The 27506-nt window shown below is 43.8% G+C and overlaps 1 protein-coding gene across 13 annotated transcripts in view; it reads left to right on the top strand.

Moving 5' to 3' along the window:
- The window catches only part of TRAF3 (TNF receptor associated factor 3), a 159551-nt gene that overhangs the window by 93470 nt on the left and 38575 nt on the right, over positions 1 to 27506 (top strand). For 11 of the 13 annotated variants that reach the window (XM_053263050.1, XM_053263069.1, XM_053262991.1 and 8 more), the window contains 3 exons: positions 14400 to 14523; positions 23875 to 24133; positions 27088 to 27139. In XM_053263050.1, coding sequence (XP_053119025.1) covers positions 23892 to 24133; positions 27088 to 27139 — 294 coding nt within the window. In that variant the 5' untranslated portion in view covers positions 14400 to 14523; positions 23875 to 23891. Of the gene's footprint in view, positions 1 to 3449; positions 3469 to 13982; positions 14003 to 14399; positions 14524 to 23874; positions 24134 to 27087; positions 27140 to 27506 lie in introns of those variants that run through there. The other 2 variants (XM_053263077.1, XM_053263060.1) reach the window with 2 other exon arrangements.

The raw sequence follows: 27506 nt of genomic DNA, 5'->3' as shown, positions 1-27506 counted from the left end.
GGAATGCTTTCCAGCTGAGAGGCAGTAAAGAAATTACAGCCATAAGTCGACTTAAAAGCTGCCTTCTTCCCCTGAAAAGCTAGGCAAAAAAGAGAATTCTCAGATGCCTTCAAATCAGACTTTATTGATGGCCCAACGTGTTTCAACAAAGTCTTTATCAAGGGCTCTTATTCTAATGGCCTGCTCTGTGTAGCTAAGCTCCCAACTACAAGGACCAGGCCATGTCGTCTTTCAGCCTCTTTGACGATAGATATTAGATTAAGAGCCCTTGATAAAGACTTTGCCAAAACACATTGGGCCTCAAGAACACGTGATTTGGAGGCATCTGAGAATTCATTCATTCATTCATTCATTCATTCTCTCTTCCCCCCACCCCCGATTTGATGCCTCCCCCTGCAGCATTTTTGGTCTGCAAAGTTAGGGCAAGGAAATCTAATTATCTCAAATATAGTCTGATGTGCTACCCTCACTGATGCATCTCTCTCTCTTTCTCTCTCTCTCTCTGGAGCATGGATCAGTGGTAGGACTCCTAGGTTCAGTATAAATCAGCAGAAAGAGCAAGGCTTTAAAAAAAAAGAATTTTGGTTGCTTCATTTGTTAGAACATACACTTCCCCACCATATGTCTTTGTTCTTGAAGCTGAAACATTAAAAGGCATCTTGCTGAGAAGAAAAACCGCCATATCCCTGGAATGAACTGTGAATTGAAATGTTCAGGCCTGAAACTCCAGGCAATTTGGAGTTCCTGGAAATGTAGCATTTTAGAATGTAGAGCCTGTTTTCTCTACTTTGTCCATCTGCTCAAAACATGGATGAAGCGTCTTTCAAAGTAGGTGTTAAAACATACAGAAACCTGGAGTTTCTGTTTGTGTGTCGCTGTGTCTGTGTCTGCTAGAAGTAGGACTGACTCTAGGATAAATAGTGCCCCGGATGAGGAGTATCTTTAGTAACTGATGGAAATTCTCTTTTGTAGTTAGTATCCAAACAACCTGTAGAACTTTGAAAAATAGGTTAAAGACAGTGGCTGACATCCAGACTAGGTGACTCAAAACTACTCAGGAGGTACTCTAAAGGGCTACTTTAGTTGAATAGGGCTTCTCAGCCCAGGCTATTAACTCAGTCTGGACGTCAGCCACTGCTTTCCCCCTCCCTAGCTCATTGCAAAGAGTACACTCAACAAACAACGAGTCACCAAGTTCAGCTTGGTGCCCCCTTCCAGTAGACACTCTGAGCAACCTCCCAGCCTGCCCACCTCTGAGGTCATCCCTGGCAAAAAGAATCTGGTTTTGATCTCATAAGGACTGTTGCATCATGTTCTGCCATCCCCTGCTGACTGGGCAAATAACAGATATATCGGTTCGTGGACCAGCACCATAAGCTTGGTCACCCTCCTGAGAAAGGTGGATCCCATCTTTGCTGAAAAACTGCTCAGAGGGGTGCCGGAAATTATCCTGTCATATCAGAATGCCACCCTGCCATGACAACAAAAAAGCTTTCTCAAGGCCCCGGAAAAAAAAGAGGATTGTGAGCCCTTTGGGGAAAGGGAGCCATTTTATTAACTTATATCTATATAAATCGCTCTGGGAACTCTTGTTGAAAAGTGATATATAAATATTCATCATATTCATATTTGTAAGCAGCATGGAATGAAATAATGCCGAAAACATTGGTGCATAGCAGCAGAAGCACAGCAAGAATCATGGTCAGTGCTGATGTCTTCAGTGGCAACCATTTATCGAGGAGGCCTCTTTCTCCATTCAGCCTTGCAAAACCTTCTGAACTTTAAAGTCTGCACATGGGCCCACCATGTCCCCTGCTTTGCAAAAGGAAAAAAGTAGCCACCAGATGCTGGGTCATGGTGTGAGGATGCATGTGAACATGGACCAAAATTTGTAATATTTGCCCCAGGGAAAGTTGGCCAAACTGAATTTTGGACTTCTGTCCCAAGAAATCCAAAACTTTGAGTGAATCTGTGCCTGTATGCCAACCCAGTGGAGAGGGAAATAGAAAACATCAGTGCCCTGTCTACCTCGGTGTCCCATATGTCCAGATGTCTTCTGGGAGTGGCTCTGACTCTGCTCCCGATGCTAGCTCTCTGAATCTGGAAAGTGGAAAACATGAGAGAGCACCCGCTATTTCATTACTGTGGCCTGGAACATAGTGAGTCTTAAAAGGGATATTAAAACACAGAGGCAGAGCAAAACAAATGCCCTCAAAGTGCCATGACCCTATGTGACTTAGAGGAATGCTGGTTAACAATCTGCACCACCACAAGGTTCTTGCACCAGAAGATTACTGCTTTGTCTTTAAATAAAAGTCCCTAAAGTATCACGACCACCAGTGTAGGAAAGATTTCCAAAAAAGTAAGAACCCTAGTGAGGCCAGATTCCACCCATTCAGCCAACCAGCGGGCCACTCTCCATTGTCCCTGCCAATAGACCCCTAAACCATCTGCCCCAGTAGCATCAGATTGAACTTGAAAGCCATCTTCCCAGCATACAGTGGCCCTCCAGCAGGAAACACTGTTGAACTTGCTCAGAAATTGCAGCCAGACTGCAAAATCTTAGTGAAAACCTCAGGAAGGTGGATTTTGTGGTGTGGCAGATGGGCTCGGGTTGTAAGTGCATAAATACAGTGTCAGAATACTTGACTTGGGTGCAACAACCCAACAGGTAAATTTCAGATGACCAGGGAGAGCACCTGAAGCTTCTTAGGGGTAGCCTTTTTACATAATTCAAACTCAAGCAATAAGCGGTGCAGGGCTTCAGTTTGTCATTCTAGACAAGCCCTGGGAAGTGTTCGGTTGATTTTCCAAGAATTGAAGCACCGTGTGCAGGCCCTCAGTCTCTTCCAGGGCAGGTGGAACCTCTGAATCAGACATCAGCTGAGCAAATCACTGCAAAGCCCCTGCACAAGCACCAGTAGGGCCAACAAACAAGAAGTGATCAAGTAAATGAAACACAACAGTGAAACCATAAACTGAAGTATAGCACTATAGTGAAAACGTGCTAAAGCCTTCGAAAGCTGCTCACATAATAGAGCGTCCCATCGGGAGAGCTTTGTCTGTCAAAATAAAATCGTCCACCAAATCAGAGTTCAAAGTCAACTGGGTGAATAGGCAGAAGCCTGAAAGTGGACTGTATGTCATGTTTCACCACCGGAGCTCTGAGCACCATGCTCTCTGGATCAATGTGGTCGTTAAGAGTCATGACAGAGATAAGACAAACTGATTAAATGAAACTCCCCTGGTGTTTTCTTAAGGACAGTGCCCAGTATTGTAACATAAGGTTGGGTAGAGGAGGGCACTCATTCGGCCCAGATGTTCTGCTGGCTCTAATCTGTTTTTCCACTTTCTTGCAGGCCACAGATCTTAAATTCCTCATGCCATAATACAGCCACGGCCCCACATAAGGATCTGAAAACCAAATGTGAAACCATCCAAAAGAGATGCTGCCTTGGAGCAGTCAGGGTAAAGGCATAAATACTAGTTAGGATTGCCAACCTTACAGTCACTGGCACTTTTGTTAGGAATTCCTTTAGCTCTGCTGCTTGAAAGTGCAGGCTTCCCTTGTTAGGTTCCCATTGGTTGTCTGACTGTGCCAGTTTAAAATGGCAGTCAAATTAAAAGGCTTGGGTGAAGAGAGAAGTCTTTATGTACTTTCTAAAGTTGTCAGAGATGGGGAGGCTCTTATTTCTGCAGGGAGAGCATTCCATAGTCTCAGGGCAGTAACAGAGAAGGCCTGTCCCCTTGTAGCCACCAGACAAGCCTCTCTGGATGATCTCAAAGGGCGGTGGGGCTGCAGTTGCAATGGGAGCACTCAGGCTTGTACCTGCAGGAGGTATGAAAACACTTGCCAGGAGAGTTAAACTCCCAGCAAACCAACCTACCTTCCTCCTTGTGGCAGGCTCTTGCCCTGCTTTGGCCATCCAGTTGGCTCCCCTAGCTGTGCCCACGGAGAGGATATCCCCACTGTTGCATCTCTTGCTGGAGGAGGCCCTATCCTGAGACATAATATCCCACCAAAGCTCCCTCTCTTTCTTGTCCCAGGGGAGGGCCTGATGCACTTCACTGTGCATCTGGAATTGTTCCTCATAGGCCAGCATGAAGAGCCAAAGTATGAATTACAGGCCCAGTGAATAATATTTAAGTATTTGATCAAGAACGGGGCCTGGCATGGTTGGGTCTGCAACACTGCAATTATAGCCCCAAAGCCAGTTATCTCAGTTCTGGCCTTGAGTTGCTTAAAGTGCCCAACTTCTCTGGGCAGGGTGGTGAGCACGCTGATCTTTACCAACAATTTGGGCTTAGCAGTAAGGAGAGTAGGTTGATGTATTCACCCTTCCAGATTTTTTCCTTTTGGTAGTCTGCTGGAGGTGGCACCGTGGCAGCCTAATGGAGTAGAAACCTCCATGCAGAAATTACACTGAGACGACCAGTTCCAAAAAGAGAGGGGGGAAATTGCACAGCCCTGTCGCGCATTCTGACTTAGCACTAAAGTGCCAGTTAGGGGATCCAGGCCCCCAATGCCCCCGAGTGACCCAGAGTCTGCCAGAGTATTGCATGCTGGAGGTGCCAGTTGTGAGCCGCTCACCCCCTTCCTGGATGGGCTGTTGTCCTTGGGGCACCACACCAGTCTTGCCTGTACTGCTGTTGCTACTCGCAGCTCAGGCAGGTTCACCCTTTGGTTGTGCTGAACTGCTAGCCAAACCTGGGTGTGGGGTGGTAAAGAGGGCTATTGAAGCTGCCGCCCCCCTCTGCTCAGACTCTAAGCCACTCGAAGGCATATAGAGCCAGGCAAATAAGCTTGCACAAAGGGAGTCCAGTATCTGGGAGTCCTGTTGGGGGTCAGGGGTCCAGGGGTCCAAGGGTTCCTTGTTTCTAGAGGAAAAGGTAGAGAAAGCCACTCCTGTCACCCGAGCTCCCCCACGTGCCGGAGGCATAGGGGTTGAAAGATGCACCCCATGCTCTCTTTACTCAGGCCATCCACAGCAAAGCCCCAATCTTCTGTGCCGGCATGGCACCCATATGCACTGAAGGGATGTGAGTTGCCATACAAGTTCTCACTCTCCCCTCTAAAGCGCATAAATGGGCACTGATCTCTCCAAAGCGAGCTGGAAGTTGCCCATATCCGTGCCCCACGTTTTCACCCAGGCTTCCTTCCTGGCCCATTCCCATTGGGCATAGATCCCCCTGTGGCCCCACGAGTTGTTGCCCCGCTTACCCCAGATGTCCCCACCCTGGATTACTGTTCAAGCTGCTCCTGCTTTGCTCAGACGTCAGCCAGCAGGACCTGCAGCTGAGGATCAATTGGTGGGGGGTCAGGTGAGGAGAGGGAAGCCCCCACAGATTTTTGCTACTTCGGTGCTATGGCTTCAGCTAAACCAGCCAAGTACACCTTACTCCACGCAACAGACCTCTAAGCTAAATACCCACCCAAACTATTTGTCCTCTTTTATACCCCGATTTCCTGCCACTTGCAGCCTTGCAACCCATTTCTCTCTCCTCATTGGCTTGGGACAAATTATCCTCTTTCTGCATTCTCTGTGAGAGGGAACAGTTCTCTGGCTTTATGGCAGTTAAGGTGTTAGTTTTAACCATTTGGGAGCTGACAGTTGGAAGACTTTGTGTCCCTGTGTGTTCTTGCCTTGTTTCTTAAGAACATTGGCTGACATTTCCCACAGAGTTTAATGCAGATGATTCACCACTGCCTGTGCCTCGCTGTGGAGGTGCCCTGTTCCACTGCGACTTCAAATTCCACAGTAGCATTAGAAATAATGGGTGTCCTGTTGCGCGACTGCCATGACACAATTTTAAGTCGCAGCACCACTGGGTGGTTCTGCAGCACTGTGGGCAGTGCTTCTGCCATGCATGGGCTTGAATGATCTGCATTGCCCTGTGGAGAATGTCAGCCTTTATTGGCGGCTTATCTCTGGGTGCGCCTGCTGTCAGAAGTTAGGTGGTAATTGGGAAGAGGGTCTTTTTACATGGTGGTAGCCTGACTTTAAATCACACAGCTGCTGAGGCTTTGCTGTCACCTAGCTTGATAAGCTTTAAGTGCCAGGCTAAAACTTTTGAAAAGAAATGCTCAGGCTTTTAATGTATAGTCTAATGCTGCTATAGTCTTGAGTGTTAGTGATGCTTTTACTACTTTGCTGCTGCTTTTCATAGGTTGATTTTAAAAGTTGTTTTTAGCATATCTGTTCGTTGCTGGTAAAAACCACCTTGAACATTCTTAGAATTGTAAGATGGGATTTAAAAAGTTTAAATAAAAACTTGATTTCCAATCTGAGCAGCCAGATAATTGCAGTCCCACTCTTTTTTTTCTTTCAGCAGTTCCAATGGGATTGTGATTAATACCTTGAGAAACCCTGAGCATTCACGGTTTATGGGCCTGATACTCATAAGACCTAGAATATATATATTTATTATTGTATTTATATACTACCTGATGTGTATCCCTAGGCGGTGTACACAATTTAAAACAGCAAATATAAAACAAAATAATTTCACAGAATAAAAAAATTAAAACAATTCCATAGGATAAAAACAATTAAACAGTTTAAAATTAGTTTCAGTTAAAAGCCTGAGAGAACAGGTGTGTCTTGAAGGTCTTCCTAAAAGCAAACAGAGATGGAGATGCTCTTATTTCAACAGGAAGCATAAAGCCCCGGGGCAGCCACAGAGAAGGTCCAGTCCTGTGTCGCCACCAAACGAACTGGTGGCAACTGTAACCAGACCTCCCCAGATGATCTTAATAGGCAGCAAGGCTCATGGCAAAGAAGGCCTTTCGGGTTGTCCCAGAGTCTAGTCTGGCTGCCGGATTCGCTTTGCAAAATAATTGTCTCCATGTGACACCATCTGGAATCTACCAGAGAGGTAGGAACGGAACCATGGTAGAAGAGTACCACACAATCCCACCTCTTTCAGATGACCCAGAAGGATACCATAGTTGATAGTATGAAAGCCACCAAAAGGATCAGCAGCATCACACTCCCTCTGTCAGTAGCCAATTGGAGGTCATCCATCAGGCCGCCCAAGGCAGTCTCAACCCCATATCCCACTCGAAAGCGGATTTGAATTGAAATGGGTCTAGATAATCTGTATCCGCCCAAACTGCCTGGAGCTGAGAGGCCACCACCCACTCAGTCAACGTGCCCAGCCATGGAAGATTGGAAATGTAAATAACTAACTCTGAGGTCTCCAATTCAGGTTTCTACAAATAAGGTCTAATAGTCTTATATCAGTAGTACAAACCCCATCCTCATAGTGTCCCATACCTGCACCCCAGGTTACTGATCTCCAGTCTGCAGCAGAAGCCTTATGTATCAATTTCTTTATTTGGATTTAGTTTAATGAACGCGGAGGCTAGCTTTTTTGGTACATAAGGAGAGGGTACTAAGCCTTGGCAAGATGCTCTATTTCCCTAAAAATTGGCTCAGATTGTCTCCTGATCAGTCCCCCTGTACACAATGAGGGGCAAGTGTGTGTACTTATCTCCCGTACACCTGATGTCCTTACCTGCATTCTCAAGTGGGAAGGCAGAACATCTGAATCATGAAAAATACTAAGCATTTTAATTGCACTGTTTGGGTGTTTTGCTCCTCATCTTGACTATATGTCCGCAGGTACAGTACACTGGGTGAGGAAGGATGAAATTGTGTGCACCCGCTCCTCCTAATGCCTTGGACTGGCTAGGTAATAATCATCCGACCCAGATCACTAAGAGATAGCGATGTAACATACGTTCAACATTCTCAAAACTACAAAAATGGGAGAGCGGTTGCCAGTAACTTAGCATTTCACACTACGGGGTGATGAGCTGTGTTTACCACATGATACTGTGGACATTGTGGCTGGAAGAGTGCCTTTTCAGGGTTAATAGTTTTTGCTGCTCTCTTGCGAATCTACCAATAGATGTGACTGCTATTTCTATTATTTATATACTGCTCTTCAACCAAACTAAGTCCTCAAAGTGGTTTATATAGAGAAATAACGAGGTGGTTCCCTCAGGGGAACTAAAAAATGGTTTTACAGTCTAAAAAGACGTGCATGGTAGACACACCAGCAACAGCCACTGAATGGATGCTGGGACTGAATAGGGCTAGTTGCTCTCCCCCTGCTAAATATAAGAGAATTGCAAAAACTGCCTCTGCCATATTAGGAGTGAAGATGCTGCTTCTTCAACCTTATGTGAATTGAAGGGTTCCATTCAACACAGCCAAATGCCGGCTTGAAATGGAGAGAACACTTTCCCCTTTTGATAAATGTTTGTATGTACACTTTCCCTTGAGGAAGAAAGTCTTTTGGAATATGCTAGGCATTCTGGGAAATGCTTGAAACCTGTTTCTTTTCTGGTATCGCTTGGCTTTTCAGACAAGTAGTTCTAGCTGATACGAAAAGGTATCAGTTATGTGGTCACTTCACCTTAAGTGGCGCAGCAGGGAAATGCTTGACTAACAAGCAGAAGGTTGCCGGTCCAAATCCCCGCTGGTACTATATCGGGCAACAGCGATATAGGAAGATGCTGAAAGGCATCATCTCATACTGCACGGGAGGAGGCAATGGTAAACTCCTCTTGTATTCTACCAAAGTAAACTACAGGGCTCGGTGGGTGCCAGGAGTCGAAATTGACTTGACGGCACACTTCACCTTTACTTTATGTGGTCACTACTGCAATCTGCCAAAGCATGTCTTAATCTTGGACTTCCCCTAAGGACAAGATATGCAAAACTGTCACACTACACAATTCATTGGTCTCATGATTTCCTTTCATAAATGACACAAAGAAAACCCCCATTAGTCTTGATGTAGATATAACTATACTGGAAGTGATGCTGTTTGTACTCAGTGAAAAACAAAACAAAAACCTTTTCTAATATGCTTGCTAAGTACAAAGTACATTTTGACATCATACAGAAAACTGTAATAAAATTTTGCAAGTCATTTAGTCTTTCCACATATAGGTTTCTTACGTTGGGAAGTTCATGTGTCTAAGCATGTTAGACAAATACAAATCCTCTCTAATAAAACGCTTGGTGTCCGTCCGTGGACGGGCACCAAGCGTGTGTTCGTGCCTCCCTGCCCTGTTCTGCGCCTGCGCAGAAGAAGCCAGTTGTGGGCGGAGGGGAGCTCTAAGCCGGGTGAAGAGGCGGCAGGGGAGATTGGCTGAGGCCGCCTCGCCGGATACCGGGACAGGGAGGCAGAGGGCGGCGGCGGCGGTGGTTCCAGGGAGGATGACAGCAGCTCCTGCGGCTGCGGGGAGGGCAGAAGCAGCTGCCGCCAACTCAGGGAGGGCAGAGGTGGCAGCGGCGGGACCGGCCCTGCCTCCGAAAGCGACAGAGGTGGCGGCGGTGGGATCAGAACGAAAGCAGCCCAAGACAACAACAAGATGGCCAGAGGTGGCCGCCCCGAATACGCCGGGAGCAATGGCGGCGGGAGAAAATTAAAAAGGAGGACGGGAAAACCGGTCAAAACAAAAAGGAGAACGGGGAAGCCGGGCGAGAAGGCGGCGAGGCCGCCAACGAGGCCTGCCGCACCAAACAAAACAATAGTGCCCGCTCACCCGTCCTCCAAGGTGCCAAAATCCACCTTCCCCACTCCCCCCCCCCAAATTAATAACTGCACCGCCCCCGCCTATCGCCCACCCGCCCAACCAGCTGCCCAAACCTAACTTCCCCACTGCACCCCGCGGCAATCGGCAAAAAAACCCCAAACAAACAAAAAAACCACACCTCCAAGAAGAAGTGAGGAGCTTACAGAAAAAGCTCCTCTCTGTGGCAAGCCTCTGCCCAGACTGCCGGTATGGAAGCGAAGGAGCCTATTGCATCATTTGCATCCATTGTAACAGTCTGAGCAGCAGCAGAGCATAGAGAGGAGCTCTTTTCGCGAACTCCGCACTTCACAGCTGATAAAACGGACAAACAAACAAACAAAAAAAACCAGGGGCAAAAAGGAGAGAAAACAGGGACAAGGGAGAGGAAAGGGGAGGGGGGAAGGTGCAGGGAAAAAAAGACCAAGAAACAGTGAGCAAAAACCAGAGAGAGAGAGAGAGAGAAAGAGAGAAGGGGGGGAAAACCCAAAAACCCAAGGGACACAAAAAAACCCACAAAAAACAAAACAAAAAAAGGGGAGGGGAAGGGAAGGCTAGCGCCCGTTATTATAACGGGCTTAAAAATACTAGTGTTTATATAAAGGTTATGTATGCATGCATGCATGTTCTATTTATTTTTACACTGAGTACTCCTATACATTATACAACATCTACCACCACTTTTACTCCAGATCAGGACTCGCTCATTCAGGAGCCGGAAGTGACGAATGTGAAGCGACTGGTCTTTTACCTCTTTTGTATAGCTCTTTCGATGGGGGCGGGCGGGAGCGGAAGTTGGAGTGCGGTAGGGAGCTGGGTAACCGGAATGATTCTGAAAACGGTCTGGCAGTAAAAAGTTGCACGTGGTTTCCGCGTGGCCTGAGCTGATCAAAATGGGCCGCTCGGGCAAGTTGAGATCTGGCACTGCTAGTAATAGTAATAAAACTTGTAAACCATCCAGAGATGTGAGTTTTGGGTGGTATAGAAATATGTTAAATAAAATTAAATAATAATACTAAACTGCCTTATCAAAGTTGGTCAGATTTATTTAGACCAAAAGTATACACTAGGTCAGGGGCTCTCAACGTTGGGTCCCCCAGCTGATGGACTCTAACTCCCATCATCCCTAGCCACACTGTCCAAAGACCATGATGGGAGTTGTAGTCCAACATCATCTGATGACCTACAGTTGGGAACCATTGTACTTGGACAGGGACCAAGTACAAGGGACCCACATCTGATTCTGAAGGAATGCAGCCGCCTTGTCCCTATAGCAAGGCTTAACAGTTTTGAGTTACCACAGTCTCATGTGGTAACAGTTTCTCCAGCTGTTGTTGAACTACAACTTCCATTTTCCCTAATAACAGTGGCCAATATTTATTTATTTGATCTGTCAATCATATTTCTGTACCATCTGATTTGTACATCTCTAGGCGGTACACAAAATTAAAAATATTTAAAAGTTACAAATTAAAATACATTACAAAACCAGAATAAAATAGATATTAAGACAAGTTTTTAAAATTATTAAAATTCTAATTAAAAGCCTGTGAAAAGGGGAGAGTCTTGTGGTTCTTCCGGAAAGCAGAGAGGGAGATGCTCTTATTTCAGTAGGGAGCATATGGGGCAGCCACAGAGAAAGCCCGGTCATGGGTCGCCACCAAATGAACTGGTGGCATCCGTAACCGGACCTCTCTAGAAGATCATAACAGGTAGCAGGATTTATGACAAAGTCTTAAATAGTCTGGACCTAAGCCGTTAAGGGCTCTATAGGTAAGAACCAGCACTTTGTATTTCACCTGGATCCCAATAGTCTGGGATCATGGGAATTGTAGTCCAGCAACAGCTGGGGGTCTGAAGCTGTGCAGCCCTATCCTATAGTAGTAACCCCCACTACCAGTGTTCCCTGTAACAGGGAATCTCAGATGTTGCAGACTACAACTTCCAGCATGCCCAGCCAAAGACTATTGCAGCAGAGCATGCTGGGAGTTGTAGTCAATAACATTTGGGACTCCATGTTACAGGGAACACTGCCCACTACTGCCTATACTCTATTTCTGCTTGGGACCAGCAATGGAAAGCAGCAGTGGCACTGCTGTTCTATGTTAGCCCTGAAAGGTTTGTGTCTGTATTGTAGCTGAGTGCTAGTTCACTATAGACAGAAAGCAGTGAAGAAAGAAAACCTATTCTCTGTGGAAAGAGTTGCAAAAGGAAAATTCCCCTGAAAAAGAACAGCAAACACAACAATGTTGGGTAACTTTCCAAAAAGAAAATTGGTCTGCTGTGGTACCTTCTGGGTGTTCTCCAGTTTTTTCTCTCGACACAGTGGTGCCACCAAAAGAGGCTGCCTATATTTTTGCTCCATCAGCTAGCCCATATGGTCCGCTGTACATGCCCAGTGTGTGCATGTGCTAGCAGTGTATGGCCCAGGTGTCAGCACCCCACTGGCACACCGAGTTTGAAAGCTTATGGCAAGAGTCTTTTAAGCATTACAGCAGTCAAGGAACATGCCTACTGACACCCATGCTTTTCACACTTAAAATCGGCTCCGTGTATGTACACTGGGATAAGGCTGGACGTGCACTCGCAAAACCAGTTGAATCACCACTTGCAGAACTTGCTCCTGTTGCTGCTGGTATTTCCTGTTAGTTACTGTATATGTAGAGACATATTTAAATCAAAGCATGTGGTGTCGGGGAGGCAGCAGTGAATGTTGGGGCATCAGGTGAAGAGCAAGAAGGATGGCAACCAATTCCAGACCTAGGAGCATAGCAAGCTACCTTCATAAGCACAGACCTGCTGTATCAGGCCCAAGGCCCATCTAGTCCAGCATCCTGTTTCACACAGTGGCCCACCCAATGCCTCTGGGGAGCTCACAGGCAAGAGGTATGTGCATGCCCTTTCTCCTGCTGTGAAATATTCGGCTTCCACCAAAGGTTTGCACGGATCTAATAAACAGTCAGGGAGTCACACTTAGAGTTGATGGGAGCTGCCACTGGATCTCAGGCCTGACAATGTAGAACACTAGTCTAATAGCTTCCCTTCCTCAGGTTGGTCACTGGAGCAGATATAAGAGAGTTACTCTGCTGGTCCATCCATTGTATTTTTAATTTATTTTTCCATTTATATTCTGTTTTCTCTCCAAGGAGCCAGAGTGGTGTACATAGTTATGTAGCCTACAACAAGGCTAGGCTAAGAGATAAGTCACTGGCCCAGATGAGTCATTCAGTAAGTGTCATGGCCAGATGGGGATTTGAACTCGAGTCTCCCAAGTCCTAGTTGAACATACTAACCACTATACCATGTATGGTATCAAGTGTAGGACCTATCCATCACTGGGCCACATCCCCTAGCTTCTGTTTGACAGTTTTCTGCAAGAAGTTTCTGCATCTAGTTTGGTCCCCCCACCCCCAAGTGGGTATTAACATTCTGTACTGAACTGAAATGCAGTGAATGATGTCATGCCAAAGCATTGGTAACTTCCTATATATTCCAATTTCATGGCACAATATTTTTCAAATAAACTTGTAATCTAAATAATGCAAGAGTGTGTAGTAGGGTCAGGGTAAACAAAGGTGGTGAATACATGCTTGTCCACAGGCGATTTTCTACTGTTGATTTTTTCTTGACCACAGGTCAAAAGGAGCCTATTTTCATCGTTCAACATTTCATGAGTGCAAATATCACTCCTTGCTTTATGGTGGGGTGTGTTGACTGAGGAGTCCTAGGGCAAAATACTTTTTTTCAACAGAGGGGAATAATGTGTATGTAGTAGCATTCAGAAAGCATTGCTATGGTAGGTTCTAATTTGGTTATAAATAGAAATTTTCGTGACAGACTATATATCTTACAAATGACAGTTTTTCTGTGTATGCAAGTCTAGGATTGAGTCTGTTTTGTTCTGAAACAATTTTAAGTGCCCGCTGAGCATAATAAAATACTGCAATACCAAATAAAAACAATAAGGAAGAGCGAGATGGAAGAATTCTTATATTAAGGTTTGAAACACATTGCTGAATTCTTGTAGCTGAAGCAATATGACAGTTACCCAATAGCCCTTTTTAAAAGTAGGGGTGTGCACAAAACCGGATTGTTTGGTTCAAGTCCAGATTGGATTCGGTCCAGGCATGTTCAGTTTTGCTTTTGTGTACCCCGAACCCCTCCCCCGGGTTCGTTTCAGGTTCAGGGGGTTCACGATTAAAGATTATTTTTTAAAACTCCTTGCTGCTGCTCCAGGGGGCTTCTCTGAGGCCACGGGGGTGGTGGTGTCTCTGGAGGTTTCCCCTCCCTCTGCCGGTCTCTGTTCATGTCTAAATTGCCTAGTTTAGGCGGTCTTCGGCCTGTTCCAGGCCTGCCCTCTGTTCCGGTGGCCATTTTGGAGGCTGCTGCACATGCCCAATGGAACCTCCAGAGGTACCCCACCCCACCCCCGCAGCCTCGGAGAAGTCCCCCGGAGCGGCTGCAGGGAGTTATCTTTCTTTTATTTAGAAAATTACTATTTCTTACTTAAAACCCCTGAACAGGCCAGGGGTTCAGTTCGATATCAAATAGAACTGAGAGGGGTTAGATCCGATATTGAGTGACCGAACCAGTTCTATGTCAAACAGGTTTGGAATCAAACCTGTTTGCCCATTCCTATTTTTAAAAAAGTGTGATAGGAGATAGGCATGCAAGTGTACACTATTAGAAATAATCATCATCCCCCGAATCTGATTATTTACTTTCCAGACAAGATTCTGTACTGACTTTTTAAAGTTAGAAATTTGGATTTGGGGTGTGAATTAAAATGTTGTTTTTGTTCTGTCTATAGGTTAAAGGAGGCAACTTTTGACTACATCGGCGCCTGGAACCAATTCCCTGTTCATTTTTCTGTTGCCTTTTTCTTCTCTGTTCAAACTTAGATGTCCTTGTCCTTTCCCCCATTCATTATAAAGGTAAGCTGCTATAGTGTTGCAAGGAAGTGACAGTACAGGAGGACCTCTATATTAATGGGCATTCTGTTCTTGGCTGCAACTGCGGATATGGAAACTGCGAATATCCAGCCATTGGGGGCTATAGGGTCATGGGCCTTGGGTTCCTGTTTGTTGGGAAAATCACTGAAAATTGCCAAAGATCGGCTATATTTTTGGGGGGAAATGCTTTGTAATCCTACCATGTTTTGCTGCTCCCCCTGAGTCATGCTGTGCCCCGGAATGCCCCCAAATCAGCTGGAAATCACCATTTTTTTCCTTAAAACAAATACACTTTGAGGCGCCAAAACACAAATGGTGACCAGAAATGGCCTCCACGGTCATTTCCGGCCACCCCCGACCTTCAAATTCACAAGGTTGGCATGTTTTTCTTTCTTTCTTTTCCCGTGTATGCTGAAGCTGGGTGTCTTTTACCTGACCACAGATACGTGAATCCTTGGATAAAGAATCCATGGATACTGAGGTCCTCCTGTACTGATGATTTAAATCAAGTGATTTTAAAGTTTGCATTGTGATAATATTGTTTCACATGGTACTGGTGGGAGGCATCGTTGTAGTGGTTTTGGGATGGAAAATTTTCTACCAGAAAAATAAAGTATTGGGGAGTTTTTGAGAAATTCTCCACCCCACATCTCTGGTAGAAGCTTGTGCTACCCTGAATGAAGCAATTCTATGAATAATATGAGGCGTTTCCATGTTGGTTCTCTTGAATGTATTCAGAGTGGAAGTAGAGGACAACTTGTTTTGGGATTCCCAGTGTTTTCCCACTCTAGCATATGGATAGAGTTCATTACAATTTCCTGTGTGTTCTACAACTTCAGGCTTGAAGTGAACTGGAGAATAAGGTTAGAATGGAAAACAAGTTCAATAAACCGGGGTGGCTGGTTTTGCAACACACTGTGAACTAAAGCAAGTGCAAAATGTCATGAGGAACCACATGCATAGGTACAAAATGGTAGATGATTGCCTTAACACTAGCCCTGCTAATTAGGATGTGGAAATTCTAGTGCATTGTGTAGATCCTTTGTTGCTACAAAACAGAGAGATGCCAGTTTATAAAGCATTAATAGAAAGAACCACTGGGCTGTTTCTGATGTAATTCTTGGCGCTCAATTGAAGTTTCCTAATCCACATGAGCACCTTGGCACAGAAATATAATATGGAGGTTATTTCACACAGCGTTTCCAGAACTGTATCTCTGAAGATGACCTCATCCTGTTCATGGTTAGGTCAGAGAAATGTACAGTTCCCACTTTCTCAGTGGAGGCGTTCATATGATTGCTTTAAAAAGTTGATCTTTCAGGTCTAAACACTAGATTAGTAATGGCCCAGAATCAATATGTTTTCACATCTAGTACAAAACCTCAACACTTTGACTTATGAGAGAGGTTCATGTGCCTTGTAGGAAACATCCATTCTAAATTAAAATAAGGATCCCTAGAAATGCAACTGTTGAATAAAAGTGAATGGAATTATTTGATGGATGCTGTCATTGTTTTCTTTAGAAAGCACAGTCTAACTACTTTCATTAGCCACCTAATGGTGCACCAGGGAAGTAACTTGCCTAGGGAGCAAGAGGTTGCTGGTTCGAATCCCCGCTGGTTGCTAGTGCTTCCTAGCACTAGCAACACCTATATCAGGCAGCAGCGATATAGGAAGATGCTGAAAGGCGTCATCTCATACTGTGCGGAAGATGGCAATGGTAAACCCCTCCTGTATTCTACCAAAGACAACCACAGGGCTCTGTGGTCACCAGGAGTCGACACTGACTCGACAGCACAACTTTAAATACTTTCATTATTGCTTGCTGCTCACATTTTTTATTTTTTCTTTGCCAACGGTTCTCAACATTGAGTCCCCAGATGTTGTTGGACTGCAGCTTCCATAATCTTTGACCATTATGGTTGGGGATGATGGGAGTTGCAGTTTAACATCTGGGAACCCAGGTTTGAAAACCCTTGGCATATCGGGTTCTTCCAAGGCTAAGGTCTTTCTGGTGCTAGAATATCACTTATCAATGTCGTGTCCATTCAGATTACAAACCAACTTAAATTGTAGGAAGCACTAGCAACTTTCTAATTCACATGAGACGGCAGAAATGGTGTGGGAGCGCCCTGCCCCCTTTTCGCCATTTCCTTGTGAGCTTCTTTGGGGCAACTAAGTGACCCCGACAGACATGCAATGCAAGACTTAGATGGTTTTTAATACGTCAGTTCTTATTTTCATAAGTAGCACAATACCTCATTTCCTTTGTGCTACATGAGATGTTATAGTTATAGCAAAGGCCCGCAAGAGGGATTTAAGGTTTTCATTTTAAATTTGTTTTATGTTGCTGTAAACCACCCGGAGACAGAAGTTTGGGGCAGACTACAAATTTGAGAAATAAATAAAAATAGACTTCAGCCCTCCTGCAGATGTTAGACCACAGCTGCCATCATCCCTGACTGTGGATGAAGATGACTGTTGTTATAATCCAATAACTGGAGGGCCAAAGTTGCACGGCCCTGGAATAATGTGTAGACATGCCTTAGGGCAAAAAAAATAAAAAAAGAGTTAAGGTTTTTTCACTGAACAGACACACAGAGGTGGTGGTTTTTCATTCTTGGTGGTTTCTTTTTGGCAGTGTAGCATTTGCATTGTAATGAATGTCTTCACATGTTGTTAAGCTTGTTGTGTTTTAAATGCTCATTTTACTACTTTTGCTTCTACATTGCAACTGAGAATCTAATCACATGCATCGGGACACATTCCTCTCCTTCTGGGCACCATGCCTCTCCCCGACCCCTAACAAACTCTTCAGACTGTCAACACTGCTTCCTGCTAAGAACCAACTTACCGGAGTATTTTTCTGACTGCTTTCTGGAAATCGATAGCCAATATATGTCATTTCATAAAATGGAACCCTGAGGAGCTGTGTGGTGAGCGTATATGAAACATGATTTGCCAGCTGACACTCCAGTTTTCCTGGCTTATATCAAGCTCTTGTGGACCGCTCATTCCAAATTCAACTCTTTGCCTCCATGAATAGACACTTTAAAAGGAACTCTTCCAAATAGCAGTATTTTGCCACTGTCCCTGCTGTATCTAGTTGTTCAGTTCTGTATGTTGAAATACAGCTATTTGGAAGGGTTTTTTAAAAAACAAACTGGGGCCACACAACTATTTTGTTTCTTCTTCTTAATGCTGACTATTAAATCTTGACTGCCTGTCTACTCTCTGTCCCTGACATTCTGTGCTCTTCTAATTCTCCTGAAACTGTAAACCATTTCTTGCATCACCTTCTCTAGTAACCTTCTCTTTCCCAATTTATGCCGTCTTTAGGAGTCGAGAAACTTGTTAAGCCCACACTTGTTTCTTGTGGCGATCTCATTTCTTTTCAAGTGAATTCTCAACAGCTTCCTCTGATAAGTCCCTAAATCAACCATGGACCTTCCCCCCTCTACTCAGGGTTCTCTTTTTCATGAAGTTTTATTTAAAGACCCAGGTAGTCTTGGAAGGTAGTTGTTGGGTGCAGGAAGAGCAGTGTGTGAGGTGGCAGTGCATAATCTTTCCCCCTTCTGTTCTTTGGTCTGCAAAAACCAACAAACACACCCTCTCCCACCCCCAAACTGTTTCCCATGCACAGGTGTGAAGACAGGCACTTTTAGCAGTGGATGGACGCCACTGAATTTTTCACCTTAAGATTAACTTTTTTAATCCACTGAATATGAGTAATGGTTGATTATTCAAGAGACCTAATCAATGTGTTTACTAATTGAAGTTCTTAAAAATAAGTATTCATATAAATGGACAAAACTGCACACGTCTATATGTATGAAGAGCCCTTTTTCCTGCCTTCCATCCCAGATCTGATGTGCATACTGTACTGTTATGCAGTTATGCCTCTTACTCACTATAGGAACATAGGAAGCTCCCTTATACCAAGTCAGACCATTGGTTCATCTAGCTCAGTATTGTCTACACCAGCCCTGCACAACTCAAACGCCCCAGTGGGCCAGCACCAACAACAGTGAGGTGTTTGGAGGCCACAGTCAATTTTCAGTGCATTATTACAATAAAATTAATTATTAAAAATATTTATGAATGCAATTATTAGTTACCTGTGGATCCTTCCCCCTTATCATGGGACCCACATTTTTAACTAAATATAGTAGCCAGAAAAGAGACCCTGTCCCTGCTCAGTCACTGGGACACCTGGAGTGCAAGCCAGCCCCAAACAAATGTCAAGTCCCAAACAAATGTCAAATGGCAGTTTAATTGTAAACCACCCAGAGACACGGGTTTTGAGCGGTATAGAAATATTTTAAATACATAAAAAGTTCTCTCCTTAAATTGCTGTTGCTTTCAGGTTGCTATCCCAGGCATGCTTGCTTGGGAGGAAACCTCACTGGCAATTCCATGGGAATATTTGAGTAAACATGCATAGGATGGTGCTGCAAGGCAGTTTCCTCTGAGGTAATTTCTGGCTACCTGCGGATATATGGAATTAATCCTTTTTTGCCGTTGCTCCCACCCCCAATTGACACCGAGGTCAGGTGTCAATTATCTGACTGCAGATACGTGAAACCACACTTGCTGGATCTGCAAATGATGAGGTTCTCCTGTACAACTCACTACTTTTAAAAAACAAAAAACAAACAAACTGGAGTTGGGGAAAACCTGTGTCCTGATATCTTGCCATATGGGATGGGTCAGGCCAGTGGGCAGACCGAGGCAGCTTTATCTAAGCACAAACATATTTCTTCTAGAAAATGACTGGCAGATTGGAAGCAGGGCTGTTCAGCTTCGACCCTCCAGCTTTTGTTGGACTGCAGCTCCCATCATGCCTGACTTATTGGCAACTGGGGATGGCGAGAGCTGTAGTCCTAGAACTGCTGGGGGGCCGTGGTTGTGCAGTGCTGGTAGAAAGCGATGAATACTTTTGTTTTAGCTGTCTGGAATGCAAGCTATACATTGTCTGGAGTCCAGTTTTGTCTTGGACTTACCTGGTTCTCAAACGGGCATAAATCAGGAATTCCCTCCCATTAGAGTGTGAAATTGAGTCATTGTAAAACTGATGTTACAGAACTGAGAGTGTCTGCAGTCAAGGGTAGTTTAACATGTGGCAAATCTCCAGTGTCGTCATCTTGATAATCAGCATTGGGTTTTTACTCATGCAAATTTTCCCTAGAAATGTCCATATTTCAGATGTCAATGGATTTTACTCAAGAGAATAAACCAGGTATATATTTGATTCTAGTACTCAGTAACACTTGAGGTTCATTTACTTTAATTTTCCAGTGAAGCATTCCTGGTTTATATCTATTAGGCAAAAAATTAATCTTAAATTGGGCCTCAAAAACTTTCTTTGGAGCTAGGAGCCAGTTCAAGCTTTTAGGAGCTGGATTCATTTTCAGAGTTTTAGATGTCTAGTTTCAACAGAAAGAGCCTTCTCTTCCCTTCTCTTTTGTGTGTCCATTAGGTTATATCTGTCCATTTATTCTCCATTACTTTTGTGAGTATGCTGGTTTGACATCCAGACAACCAGCAAAGCCTTCCACTCTGTGGCTGGGTGGAGTAGCCACTCAACCCCAGCAATGCCCTCCATCCAAGAGGGGAGCAGACTCTCTGTCTTGCTTGCCCCTGCCCTTGCTAGCTCTTGTCTTACCTTGCTCGCTCACTCCTTCTCCTGCTCACATTCATCCATTGCTTGCCTGAGCCAGGCGATTGGCGGATGTGAGCAGGAGGAGAGGGAGTCAACCCAACCCAACCCCTGCTTTACTTGCCACCACCTCCTGTCTATCCATTGTTTAGCTCAGGCATCCTGCTTAAATTTTCAGGCACCATGGCAAGCTGTTGAGCTGTTTTAAATAAGGCTAACCACTTTGTAAAAGGCACTTTGTAAAAAGTGAGGTCATTGTAAGTGTGGGGGTGGTGTATGAATGGGGAGTTCATAGTTTTGAAAAGTGCTTCCTGGATAAATGCGGCTAGAACTAAACAGGCAGTAACAGTATAGGGTGAAAAAATGTATAACTGGATGGGCAGAGTGATGAGACACTGAATTCTAGATAAAGGAATTGGCATATGATCAGCCATATATCAACTAAAATAACTATAAAGTCATCGATGAATTTTGCTGGTCTCACCACCCTGCTTCCCCAAGGATCATGAAGCCCTTGGAGACATGTTCTCAAGTGGCGCGGGACATTTCCAAGGTAAGGGGAAGTTGGTGAAATTTGCCCCCTGCCCCATGATTGCCAGTGCTGCAGTAGTTGAGAAGCCTTCTGTAGCATGTGTTCTCCTTCGCAGAGCATGTGTGTGGCCTTAGGATGTTGGCCACTGGTTTCTGTGTATGTCCTTGTAGTTCATACTGTTTAAATTTGTTTTGTATTGTTTGCTGTCGTGAAGACTATCTGAAAGGCAACATGTACATATTTAGGTAAACTAATAAATGATAGCATGATCGTGTTGAAAAGATCATCTACCTTTTAGATGACAAATGGCAAATATTTATATACCACTTTTCAACAAAAGTCCCCAAAGTGGTTTAAAGGAGTTTAAAGTTCTTTATTTGCGACCCAAGGTCAGCATAACATAAACAAAACATCTCATAATATAGAAAGATACAATTGGGAAAAGGAAATATGTAAATATATTGATAAATATCCATGGATAAATAATCAGTAAAATTTTAAAATTAGTCAAAGACAAGCTCTCTGCCATAACAATACTGCAATAGAACAGAATTCGGCCACCTTAAAGGTGACATTTAAAGTTCTATCCACAAGAAGATAAGAAACATAAAAATCTCCTGAGCAACCTGGGAAGGGTGTCAGAAGAGGAGTTAATAAGGAACATCTTAAATCTCTTTGTAATGGACAGTGCAACAAAACATGTTGGATGGATTCGACTTCCCGCATACCACATGGGCATAATCTATCCTCCCTAGGAATCCCCAGAAACCTCCCCGAGAGCACCGCTGAAGGTAACATATCATGTCTTGCTCTGAAAAAGGCCCTCTGGTAGCACGTCATGCTCAAGGCATTCAAATAAGCAGCAGGGCCCCAACTAAAACTGCTCAAACCCAGCCTCCTTTTAGTAGAATCAGGGATTCGGGAGAATTCTTGTTGGATTTCAAAGTCCAAGAGTCTTTGTTTCAGGATCTGCCTAGTCTGGTCGTGCCTTAACAAGACCAGGTAGTCCATAGACAGACCCAAGGATACAATTTTGTCCTGAATAGCCTGGGCCCAAGTGGGCTGGAATACATCAGCCAAGATAAGAGAAATCCATCCTCGGCGGGTGGCAGGGGGTCTGACTTTAAGGCAATAGGTCAAAATAGACAACCAGGCTTATATAGGTATTAATAAGTAAAATGGCTCTCTGTCCCCAAAGGGCTCACAATTGACAGAATGTTGTGGCTTCATAGAATATTTGACCATGGTCACATCTTTCAAACAATTTGTGGTCAGTTGATAACATCTGACAGGTCAATTGTCTGACATCCCCAATCCTAAGAATAACCCTGGAAGTGTGGGGAAAGGATGTATGAGTCATAATTAGCAGCAAGTGTGAGCCATTCATGAAAGGGAATAGAAATGGAGAAGCTGGAACTGATTGAGAGATAAAGGAGATCGGTCTTGCTGCTTCCTCTTCTCAGCTGGAAATGTGACTTGGTGTGCCCCTGGGATTGCTTACAAGGTTGGAGTCAGAGGCAAGACGTGTTGGAGACAGCTGGGACTGTTGGGGAAAGCATGGAAGAGCAATGAATTAATTTATCACCTAGCCATCAATTATAAGAATCTTGTTACATTGACTCTTAGGAATTGGCCAACTTTGATCCCAAGATCAAGGCAATTTGAGCTGACTGATGCATATAAATGTGGCCCAAGAGAAGGCTAGTGGGGAAAATTATGTGCAGGTATAAACAAGAGGTGGCCAGGGCATGGTCACAAGCTTTTATAGTAGTGTGTTGATAGCTACTATATTTCAGTCTCCTGAGACCACTGATTCATTCTGATAATAGGCAAGAATGGTCAATGTATAAAGAATGAACTTTATACATTATAAAATAAATGTAAAGAATAAACTGCAGCAAATAATCACCCACCACCACCATTAATAATTATCTGACTATGAGGAACTGGGGGGATGAATGAGCTAAAGAAATACATACATACATACATACATACATACTACTACTACTACTACTACTACTACTTCACTTTTCAGTACAAAAGTTCTCAAGTGGTTTACATAGAAAAATAATAATAAGATGGTTCCCCCCGCCCCCGCCACAAAGCAGACCGTCTAAAAAGGCAGACACTGGCAACAACCACTGGAAGGATGCTGTGCTAGGTTGAAGAGGGCTAGCTGCTCCCCCCCTGCAAAACATAAAGAGAAATCCCCACTTTGAAAGGTGCCTCTTGGTCCATTTAGCAGGGGTTTGGAATACTGGGACTCACTTTAGTCCTTCCAGCTATATATGTTGTGACAGTCTTATATTTCAGTGGGTTTAGTCAGTCCTTACAGCCTTCAGACTATGAGCTGATATTGCATCTGGAATTTTTCACTCACAGTGTTTCCTCTAACAGGGATTTCCAGATGTTCTTGACTACAACTCTCAGCATCCCCATCTGCAGTAGCTTTTGCTTGGGGATTATGGGAGTTGTAGACAACAACATCTGGGATACCTGGACCACCTTCACTGAAAAGCAGAGTGTTTGAGGTATTAGGCGATGTGGAACTTTGTCTGCAGTGGTTAACATGCGTGTTAAGTCACTCCTTGATGTTACAGTTATTAAGTGGTAAGCACGGATGTCTGAAGTTGGTTCTAGAAGAGAAAGAGAGTGTGAGTGGTTTCACAAAGTTCCAGGTACTTCAGTACACTAGCTGGCATGATACTGTTGTGGACTCATAAGGCAACCCCAGCACTGCAGAAAATTGTTCTTCGACGTGGTCTCTGTGCTTTACACGAATGGGTGCAACCTGTCGTTACACAATACGCACTACCACAGTCGTTTCTTTTGTCGTGAATGGGAATGACTGCCCAAATGGGAGTAACTGCGGTAGTTCTGATTGCACAACCACTCATTTTCTCAGTCGGGGCTACCTTTGTAGCCTGCAACAACCCTAGAGTGGTGTGCAGTGGTGCTGTACCGCTGCACATCATGTCAGCCATTGTGTTTGTCATTTTGTATATAATGTGGGAGTATTGAGGGTCTACTGTGTTTATGATCTACAAATTGTTTTTTAGATTAATTGTCAATGTGCAAGATTGTGCCACATTTAATACACATACCCCAGTTTTAATTATTCCTTGTGCATGTTTTTTCCTAGTATTTATCAGTTGCAACATGGAACCAAGCAAGAAAACAGATCCCCCAGTGTCAGTGGAAATGGTACAACAAAAGGCAAATCCTGACCGCAGCCCTGTAGCATCAATTTATGTGCCAGAACAAGGTGGCTACAAAGAGAAATTTGTGAATGCTGTGGAAGACAAGTACAAATGTGAAAAGTGTCATCTCATATTGTGCAATCCTAGACAGACAGAATGTGGGCATCGGTATTGTGAGACTTGCATGGCAGTTTTGCTGAGGTTTGTGTTTCTTGGTTCTTCTTGGTGCTACATTTGTGTTTTGTAGGGTTGGAAAACTTCTAAAGTACTGGGGTTCGCTTACAGATCTGAATCTTTTCCTTTTCACAGTCTACATAAAATAACAATTGTAACTTGGATAATGAACAAGGTCAGAGTACGCACCTGGTCTAGACCCCCTCAAACTGTGGGGTGCTCCTTTCTAACTTTGCACTGGATTTAAAGAGGCATTCCCTAATTTCCAAATGCTTCTGAATCTCAGCACTGAATCTAGTATGAGACATGCACTCCTACCCTGGGTTGGGGAAAGGTCAGGATCAGTAACAACACACTTTGACTAGCTACTAGGCCAGCCAAAATATATGGGTATTTCTTCCTATTGGCGTCGCGACATGGTTTTGGAATAGATGACGTAAGTGTTATCCAAAATGAATTATGCAAAGATAAATCCTATATTTCCAAAGACAAAAGAAATAGTTGTGAAACACCTGAGGGTAGTGCTAATTTTAAACTGCATCTCTGTTAAGTTTACTCAGATGTCACTTGGGTGCAAATTAAGACCATTCTGAAAATGATGCGGAGAGAACAAGCACTTGACATTTTCATACCTGCTGGGTAGATGTGAAGTAGCAACATTGCCATTGCTACATAAGTGTAAAGGGGAAAAAGAAGTTAAGAAATCTCCCAGCTCAGGATTGTTAGTGGTTCTGCATTTTAGAATGATAGATCATAAACTGTAGTATTGTTTCAGGCACTTGTTAATTGCAGGTTACTGTTAAACCTACTGCTGTCCTGCTTGATCCATCACTCTAAATATATAGGTATCGAAACAAATCTTTCTGATTAGCATTGATGTAGATATTTTATATATCTATAATATATAATTATAGAGAGGGGAGGAAAGTCTAGCCATTTTTCTGAATATATATAAATTTAAAGAATGGAAAGCTGTCATCTTGTGTGGTTAACAGCTGATCAGAAGGGGACAAAATAATAAGATGTTTAGATATGTTAAATAAAACAGCAAAAATGTTCCCATTGTGATAACATTCACTGAGGAGGATCCTCACAATCCAAAGTGCTATTTGGTCGCATACTGCTGCTTTAAAAAGTTCAGGACTGTGATTGTTATCAAATGTGTGTAGTGTTAAGATATATAAATATGAAGTAAATGTGCAAGTCAAGAACAACAAATGCCTTTCTGGGGGTTTTATTGTTGAAAATCCTCTTGCCTTGTTGCTTTGCCTACAGTCCTTTTCTAGGGGAGTTTCTACCCTCGCCTCTCTCTTCTCCAGGTATTATTTTCAGGCTGTGTCAGTTGGGCTTCCATTGAAATATATTTTCTCCTTGAAATGTTAAAATGAATGAATTGTGTGCCGTGATAAATTGTGGGTGGAAAGTGGTTGGCACAAGCAGTTCCTTTCCCAGTTGCCATGTGCTTGTTAGCATATAATGATTACGCTGTGCAGCTTTTAACATTCTCTTTGGGTCATCTGAGGATACAGATACAAGCACCACCGAAGACAACTCAGTAGAGATTACTGCTCAGTATGCAACAGCAGTTGAGAGGAGCAAACAGGATGCTCGAGAGTATTCAATAAGGACTAGAAGACGATAACAGTCTATCAGATAGCTGGTATTTGTCCTAATGCGGAATACGGTTTCCAGCTTTATTCTAGTCTCAAAGAGGGGGAAAGGAGTAGTAATGCCAAAATTATAGCGATTAAAGAAATGAGAGAGCCAGTGAAGATGTTCTGTGTATAGCTGTTAGCATGAGCACATTTAAAACATGAGCATTATTCTTGTATGTAAGGGGTGCGATGGAAGTAGCTGATAAATGTGCCGCAAGGGCAATTGACTGCTTCAGCAGTCCCTGATCTTGCAGGGTGCAAATGCAGGAATCTCACTCCCTCCAGAGCAGTGGGCACATACACCATGTGTGCTAGGAACTTCAAGGAGGAGCAGAACTGGGGAAGTGCAGACAAATCTCCCAGTGGAGGTGACGGGCAAGTGTGTTTCACTCTTCCCTGTGCAATGCATGTCCAGGGAGAGGAGGACAAGGACTCAGTAATGTCTATAGGGACACAACCCTTCCCATACATGCAAGGGGAAATCTATCCTGTGCGGTGTGTGGCAGCAGGCATCTGTAGTCTGCCCTAAATGGCATAAGCAAAAGTAGTTTATGCCCAGCTTTATGCTCCCCTAAACTTGCTGTACCCCTGAACCAGCAACTCATTGCTTAGCATGGCATGAACATTGCAATAATGTTTTGCAGTCACGTCACACTGGCATCGCCCCAGTGTTGTTGGCAGGCACTCCTACAGCCTTAAAACTGTTTCCTTGCTTTTTAAGTGCTGTCTTGAACAATGACCTTACCATAATATTAACAACACTTATAGTTTTTCATTCCTTATGGCATAAAGGCATACTGTCAGTCAAGCAATTGTAAACACTATAACTTCTATTTGGCAACTTAACATTGTTGGTAAAGAGTTTGTGGGCATGGAATTTTACTGAGCTACTCCTCACACAAAATAAGCACACATAAAGGGGTAGTTATACAGTTTTTAATGAATAAATACGCTCGTATTCATGATGTACATCTTGATTTGGTCCAGTGTTACCTTTGCCACCTTTGTATGATTATGCTCTATGGCCAGGGTGATTACTAACTTAGTCCAGTTCTTATGCATTGATCTCTACGGCAGCATTCAGTGCATAAGCATTGGGCAAAATTAAGAATCGGGCTCTCAGACTTCAGTCTCCAGATGTTGTTGCGCTACATCTCCCATCAGTTGCCATCATGATGGGAGTTGTAGTTTAACAACATCTGGAAACCCAAGTTTGAGAACTCCTGCTCTACATGGTTTTTGGTGTTTACATTTTGGGGCATGTCATGAAATTTCACATTTAAGTAAACATTGGTTGGTGGTGGTTGTTTTTCTCTTCCCTTCTAGTTCCACAATTCCAAAATGCACAGCATGTCAAGAAACAATAGTGAAAGAAAAGGTATTGTTTTTTCAAATTTTGTCTTGTGCATCTTAAGTTATAAGAGGAGTAATCCTCATTAACTGTTTTGCTTTACAAATCTATTTTATTGTATATCTTTTTAAAAATGGTTTTGTGAATGTAAATGCATCCCTAGCTATCTTGATCTTTACTGGTTAAGCAAGGGCTCATGAAGATTTCTTGAGTTGTCCTTTTTCAAAGATCAAATCTTCTTGGTTTCTTCCATAACATCAAGAGCAGAGTACTTCACACACATGTGAGTGAGTTTGGTTGGGACCCCAGAGAGGGCCTTTTCTGCAGTCACACTAGACTCTGGCTCTTCCTCCTTCTAAAAAGGTTCATTTGGTCCCATTCTTACTGGTCTTCT

The sequence above is a fragment of the Hemicordylus capensis genome, chromosome 1, assembly GCF_027244095.1.
Source record: "Hemicordylus capensis ecotype Gifberg chromosome 1, rHemCap1.1.pri, whole genome shotgun sequence".
NCBI classification, from domain to species: Eukaryota; Metazoa; Chordata; class Lepidosauria; order Squamata; family Cordylidae; genus Hemicordylus; species Hemicordylus capensis.
This window is presented reverse-complemented; position numbering and strand designations above follow the sequence as displayed.